Source organism: Sardina pilchardus, chromosome 6 (genome assembly GCF_963854185.1).
Source record: "Sardina pilchardus chromosome 6, fSarPil1.1, whole genome shotgun sequence".
Lineage (NCBI taxonomy): Eukaryota > Metazoa > Chordata > Actinopteri > Clupeiformes > Clupeidae > Sardina > Sardina pilchardus.
In genome coordinates, this window is record NC_084999.1 from 11,573,755 (window position 1) to 11,581,150 (window position 7,396).

Consider the following 7,396-nt stretch of genomic DNA (forward strand, 5'->3'; position numbering starts at 1 on the left):
TAAATGCCGATGATAATAGTGATGCCATCGTTAAAACCTTTGGCCACAACTGTACAGATGAGGCTGATCATATACAACCACCAGTCCACCCAGCACCAATAGATGTGGGTCTGATCTCTTTGGAGACTCCACATGGGTGGGCCCTGGCGAGACCTCGACAACAGCTGCCACTCAGTCCAGTGACAATTCAACAACAGATGGCTCTATTATTGACAGAGGAAAGGACATGCAACAGTCATTCATACAAAGTAGGTGCGCTGGCTCAACAGAGCTGTATGTCAATGGGTTTTAAATACTCTGAATTGATTTTGGAAATGAATCTCTGATGTGATTTAGGTTGATACATAATGTGGCATAATTATCCACATTGCTTTGACCATTCACAATTAACAGACAATAAATAAGCAATATTTTTGCAATTATTTTTGAGAAGTTGATTATAGATGCAATTCGGTGTCTTACTTTTTGCAATATATCACTGTTTTGAGTGTGAATTCATCAAATGCACTTAGACTGCATTTTATTTTTGATTACTTTAGCATTAGCATTTGAAGATATTACACAGATTTACTCTACTCACACAGGTATCAGCAACTGCCAGCGCCATTTAAGTATCCCAATACAGTAGTCCAATATAAGATAATTCAGTAACACAATACACTTAACATGTATGTCTGGGATAGATTTGTTTATCTTTATTAGCTTACAACACAAAACAACACACTACATGTACAGACGTTGTATAAATAGCCAATAACATTTTATGTAACCATGTTACAGTAATCCTGTGTGAATATATTACAAAGTGTCTTTTAGTCCAAAGAATTCTGCCCAATAAATATAAAGCTATTTTCATTTCACCTGCATTATACTGTAATTGTCATCTCTCCCACTGTCATGGGAGGTGGTTAATCAGTATACCTTAAACACAAATACAACATATATTACACAAGCAACACATAAACTTTCAGAGGTACAGTTCCAGACTGTGTCCTATTCTTTTACATCATTACACGCATGTAAAAATTTCATAGTGACAGTGACACACTTTCCCACTGACTTTGTACAGACGTTAAAAATAGCAATAACTTATGGTTTTGTAAAATGTGCCTCTCTCAGTGACACACTATCTTCATATTCTTTAGTCAATATATTCACATACTGTATACGAGTAGTTTAAATTAATGGCATACATGTTAACTAAAATAAATCTATAAATACTAAAGCTTTTTTATATAGGTGCAAAATGTAGCCTGTAGAAGCTATGTAGAACCTATGTAGTGGATGTAAGAAGCAGCCCAGGGGAAATATTCAGTTACTTGCCTAATAAGTTCAACAAATCACTACCTGTCCCCACACACACTGGGCGATAATATAATCTATGGCTGCAATGGCTTGTAATACTCTTTCCCTTACATTAATCTTCACTAGGGAGTACTAGAAATGTGCTACACCACAAACTACAAGAAAATGTAACCTACAAATTAATAATAGCAATTAACAGCAACAGCAATTGAATATACAATAGCGCAGTGTTCCCTAATAAATTAACAATTTTGAGAGAAAGAACTAATAAGTTATAGATTATTTCATAATAAGTTAAAAGGGTTCTTTGGCTTTTTAAGTCCTCCATGTCAACAGGTCCAAACGCCACCATCATACACTTCTGCTCTCAAAGAAATGAGAGAGTGACATCGGCGAGAGCCACCACCAGAAGTGTGAGTAGAGCACCTGACAGGTGACTGCTCGTTGCCGCAGCAGCCGTCAACAGGTGCACTCTGCCCGCGTCCGCAATCATGCCGCGCGCGTCCTGCAGCGCGGCGACTGCCGAGGAGCTGAAGTTGACGTCGCCCGTGGTCAGCAGGTCGAACAGGCACGCCTGGAAGTACATGTCCTTGGCGGGCAGCAGGGCGGCGCAGTGCGCGTAGGCGTCCGTGCCGGGCTGCGGCGGCGGGTGCTTCAGCCGCTCGGAGGCCGGGCAGCCCCACTTGCACAGCTGCAGGTCCTGCTCGGGCCTGAAGGCGTCCACGATGGCGCTGGGCGCGCGCACCGAGAGGCTCAGGGAGCGCCCGCTCTGCCGCACCACCAGCGTGGTGCCGATGTGCGTGGCGTTGATCTGCGCGTGCCGCCCGGGCGCCTCGGTGCTCACCTGCAGGCTGTGGTGCCCGCGCCGCTCGCCGCTGGTGATGGAGCCGTCGACGAAGGCCGGGGGCACGTTGTCCAGCTCCGCGTGATAGATCTGCTGCTCGATGCACTCCCGCCAGTTCTTAAAGATGATCGTTATCTGTGCAATGGGATAAAGAGGGACAGGAGGGGGAAAAAAACAAACATAGTTCAGTTTGAACATGAAACCTGTATGCTCTGATGAACACGCAAGCGGTCGCAGCGCGTAAGCCCACCTAAATTAAAAGCTTTTTGATTATAAAAAGCAGTGGGATTTTTTGATGAGACATAGCCTACACCCCTCAAACAAGCTTCACAAGTCAAACCAACCTCTCTAACAAGTCATATATCCCCTTGAGACCAAAGAGCACCTGCTTTCGAGACACATACCAGTGACATACCAGCACTTCAGACCACCAACCTTTTTAGGTATTTGAGAATATAGTTCAGTTTCGTTTTTTCTGGAGCCATTAAATACATGAAATAATATTGAAGTAATACACATTTAAGAAATCATTTTCTTTAAAAAAAAAAAAAAAGAGTACAAGAATGCAAGGTCTGAACGAGGGATTATTACACAGAGATGTGAAAAGTCAGAGCACAGACAGAAGGAAGGCCTGGAGGTGTGCCAGTAACTGCACTACAGAATTAGAGACACTTGAGATCTACTGTATACAAACAGGCCAGGTGTCAAAGATCAAAGCCTCCTCTTTTTAACACAACAGCTGGACCAATTAGTCAATTACATCCAAAAACATCACGCTTGTCCCCCTTACCTTAGTGAGAGCTGAGGCAGACACCTCTCCCGGCATAACCGCACTGGTCGCCTGCACGTACAGATACTCGTTATCGATGAGAGGCCAGGCTCCCTTCACCGCACACGTTTGGAACTCGTCGTGGAAGGTGCGCACGTGCGGGTCCCCGAACACGGCGCAGTGGAGGTACTCCGGGGCCTTGCCCTCGCGCTGCAGGTATCTTTTCTCGTAGAAACAGGCGTCCCTGGAGATGGGCACCTGAGTTGGCGGCCGGGCCGTCGGCCCCGTTTTGGGGCAGCTGTGCTGCATGAGAAGGTCCTCGATGCCCTGGACGGCCGAGTGGTACGCCAGGTCCCCCCTGCAGGCGCGAGCCGTCCGGCGGGTGCAGTGGGCATAGGAGCGCAAGGCACTGCAGTAGCCAGCGTTGCCACCCTCCCTGCCAACTCCGCCACCAAGGTCCAAGGTGGCAGCCACAAACTCCGAGTTACACTTCAGTATTTTGCACTGTGCCCATACTGTAGTCAAGGGAGACAAGGAGAATGAAAACACAGAGAGCATGCTTTGATTAATCTATTTCTGTGTTGAAAACACAAAAAGCACACATAAGACCACATGTATTTCATATGTACAGATTAGGCTTCATTTTAACTGAAATGTAATAACAGTTGAGCTAAATTGGAGATTATACTGTATAATAACAGCTAAGATAACTGTGTTAATAACAGTCATGTAGCCTACGACACACATCGCTTACAGTACCTTGTATGCAGCACAGATGAGACAGCAGCAAGGCTACATAAATGATGTGCTTCCATGGGAGCCCAGTGTAGCTACTGCAGTCCTGTGTGCCCATTCCCGTCCATACAGAGACAGCCTCACTGGGCTGCCAGTGATAACCACACAGGATCCAAACACTGGCAATACAAGAAGAGACATCTTAGAGATTAGCTTTTTATGGAGACAAACATCCAGTATAACATGCAAGCTTTATAGCAGCTTTGATTGATCATAATAGTTTATAGTGACTAAGGTGATGTTGCCATGTAATGCAGTATAGGAGGCATTTAAAAATAGAGTTTTGTGTGTAGAGTGACTATATCTATTGATATTGATAGATAAAAGACTAATGCTACATAAAGAGCAGGCACATATTCATTGAAAGATGCAGTTGGCCTGGTCCTTTCTGGGCAATCAGTATGACATAAGGAACGACCACCACCACACAATAATCCATACTTCTACTGTAAACCTCTACTGTATATCACCATCCACTGTTACATGGCTGCTTGTAGTTAATAATTTTATAATTTCAGATTATGTCACTGCTATTGTTCCTAGGGCACATTCTAAAATAAAAACATTTTGAAGGATGCCCTGCCTACCTTCAGCACCAGATACAGTATTTCCACTGTCTTTGACATCCACAGTTATATATATATTATGTGGATTCTAACATAGTTCCAGCCTCCTTCTTTACTTCACAATCTTGTTAAACCTGGAGATCAAAAAGAGTGACGCTGAACTGAAGTGTTTTTGTGATTATAGTCACAATAATACAATCAGCATTTGACATAATAATGAAAGTACAGTTCATACAGTGACATTTCTCTGGTATGGTGATTGGACATGCAGTGTGACGCTATGTTTACTCCACATCTGAAGACTCGTAGACTTCTCAAGGGATGCTGGATCTGCACCAACTGTGTGTGTGTGGGTATGTGTGTGTGTGCGACGTGTGTGTGTGTTGCAATTTGGACTCTCTCCCTTTGTTGACAGAGCACAGAGCAAACAACGAAAAGTGAACCAGAAGTGACCAAACTAACATAGTTGTTTAAAAAAAGTTCCCATGTTTTTTTGGGGTCGCTGAATGGCAATCCATTTCAAGTCACTCAACAATGCACGTAATTTTGGATCATCATAGCAGAACGCAGGGTCCAAATCAGACTAAAGATGATCATCTAAAAAAGCAGTATGCTGATGAGCGACTATGTCCATAATGTGTACAAGCACCGCAATGACTGTCATAACTCGTGTTGTTTACAACAGATGGCAGTGCCATCACTTCTCTCATGTGGGGTCATTGAAAAAAAAATGAAATGTATAAAGCCGAAGAAGGGCCATTACACAGTGTGGTCCACTCAGCCAAAACACCAACGTCTGACCTTTCTTCCAGTTTATGGGACCTGTGTGCTCCACTAAACGGGGCAAGTTACTGGAGTTGCAGGGCAGAAATAGAGGGGTCTAAATATACCCTCCATGCCCATCTCCACCCAACCCCTTCCCCAACCATGTGTCCCCAGCTGAAATAGCCTCCACCAAAGGGCTGGGGCAGGAAGGCAGGTGTCGGAAATACAGTGGAAGTTCTAGCATTCACAGATATACACTATCGTTGACTTGACACCTCAGGTTTCATTGAAGCATTTCCATCATGGTGCCGTAGCGGTTTGATGCTGTTGCTGGGAGTAGCCCCTGCTGAAAAAGTGTGTGTGTGTGTGTGTGTGTCTGTGTGTGTGTGTGTGTGTGTGTGTGTGTGTGTGTGTGTGTGTGTGTGTGTGTGTGTCTGTGTGTCTCTGTGTCTGTGTGTGTGTGTGTGTGTGTGTGTGTGTGTGTGTGTGTATGTGCGTGCTGGTGTTTCTTCTGCTCTCTGTATACCCAGGATTTGGCTCCTTTTGTGGTGCAACCACCATTGTGCTCACCAGTGTGTGTAGTGATTTGGAATGCGGTGCTGATTCTGATTCTGATGCAGCTGCACTTTTTGTGTGGGTGCATATAGGCAAAGACCGCCCCTCAGGTCTCGCAACTCAGCAGGACTCATGCACAGGCAATACAACTCACATAGAATATACAAACTTGTGTCTAACTCACAGTAATAGAAGTAAGCCTTCTCGGTGACACACATTTACAGTTGTGAGGTCCACCACAATGTTACATCCCAAAATGTGATGGGATACTTCCAAACATAAGCATGATGACAAACACACGTGAGGTGGGGGTGGGGTGGGGGGGTGAGGAGAGTGCTTGTAATTGACCACACCATACTTATAGCTTATGTTATGTTGGACCACTGATGTACTCTGTGGACTGACACCACTTAGCAGTTCATTCCTCAAATTCAAATTTGTGATGATTCAATTTAGACATACAGTATGGTACAAGAACATGGAATGGCTGTTAAAGATGACCAAAAGGAATCTGTTTGATAAGCATACTGATTTTCTTAAAGACTGCCAACTGAAAATGACACCGTAGTAGTTTGTAACTTGGCTCTAGCCTATACCACAGATCCAGTAAACTATGCGCTATACTGTGACACCCCTGGCACTGACCACCTATGACAGAGTTTTCCAATCCGACCACAAACTGATAAGGCAATGAAACATACCAATCATTAACAAACTATATAATAACGACAGAATAAAATAGGTTTGGCAGTTTCTAAACACTAACGGACTAGGCTACCGCTGAATAGGCTACTGTAGGCTATACAATGATCAGTGTATTTTAACCACGTAGTCTGAAATGATCAAGTCATGACAGCACGTATGAAAACAGATTACGACCATTAAAATCACACTGTCAAATGCTTACCTCTTTTAACGTCGGCTTCCAAAAAGTCCTGGCTGCTCTCAACATGCATGCTCATACACTCACACACGGGATGGGTCAATCCGGCACTGGTGACTGAGTCAACTGCTCGTTGCCACCCGCTTTTCCTCCCCCCATACCAACTTTAGGATGAGTGAGATTTCTGACAGAGTTCCTCTACGAGAAGCATAAATCACCCGCTGCGAGCACCTGCTGTCTGCAACAACTGTCCTCAGAGGTGGCAATTCTCTAAAGAGCGGGAGTGCTATTTTAGAACGTCACACGCCTTTCAGTGTGGAATCTGTTGTTGTTTTTCCTAATAGCATGTGTGAATGCATTGATAACACGATAAATCAGTTATTAGCCCACGGATCATTAAAACATAAATAAATGTAGCCTATATATAGGTCCAAGTATGAATGTCATTGAAAGCATGAAAAAGGATGCTATTTAACAACAAAAAAAAGTTTTGGTGTTTTGTGTGTCTAATCGACTGCGCAAACGAGACATTTCACTTGGGCATATACCCACTCCATCTGTGAACGGAGTCATCAGTTTGGTGTTACTTTTGGTTGTTTACCGATTAAAGGCCTTATCTTTAGCCTACATCTTTTGGGCCACAACAAAGACAAAAAGTTCCAGCCTGGTTTTCTAACTCTTTGGTAAGACCTGACGCAGGTTTGAGCTGCTCAGGTTTGAGCATTTATTGCTGGGTAGAGGCCAGCCTACCAACGGGTATTCCTCCACCTGCATTCATTCTTTGATGTTTTAAGTTACATATAGCCTAGATCAAAGTCAATAGTAGGCTATATTCAAATAGGCAAAAGATGACAAAAGAACCTTATCAATGTCTTTTTTCTTTCTTTCTTTTTTTGTCGTAGGCCTATGGTCAC

The 7,396-nt window shown here is 43.8% G+C and overlaps 1 protein-coding gene across 2 annotated transcripts; it reads right to left on the minus strand.

The window, feature by feature from the left end:
- Positions 1-680: 680 nt before the first annotated feature.
- On the minus strand, positions 681-6,713 carry hjv (hemojuvelin BMP co-receptor). 2 transcript variants are annotated; one of them, XM_062538411.1, is made up of 5 exons: positions 6,507-6,713; positions 4,301-4,413; positions 3,678-3,832; positions 2,940-3,433; positions 681-2,284 (listed from the first exon to the last, which is right to left on the minus strand). In XM_062538411.1, exons 3-5 carry the CDS (start codon positions 3,769-3,771, stop codon positions 1,673-1,675), a joined length of 1,200 nt encoding a protein of 399 aa, XP_062394395.1. In that variant the 5' UTR covers positions 3,772-3,832; positions 4,301-4,413; positions 6,507-6,713; the 3' UTR covers positions 681-1,672. The 2 variants fall into 2 exon arrangements, with proteins under 2 accessions (XP_062394395.1, XP_062394397.1); XM_062538413.1 differs by lacking the exon at positions 4,301-4,413.
- Between the last annotated feature and the right edge of the window lie 683 nt (positions 6,714-7,396).

Excerpts from the sequence above, each read along its gene's own strand:
- hjv (XM_062538413.1), bottom strand. The coding sequence starts at position 3,771 with ATGGGCACACAGGACTGCAGTAGCTACACTGGGCTCCCATGGAAGCAC. Across the intron at positions 3,434-3,677 it reads TCATCTGTGCTGCATACAAG|TATGGGCACAGTGCAAAATA; the intron begins GTACTGTAAGCG and ends CCTTGACTACAG. Across the intron at positions 2,285-2,939 it reads CTGCCTCAGCTCTCACTAAG|ATAACGATCATCTTTAAGAA; the intron begins GTAAGGGGGACA and ends CCCATTGCACAG.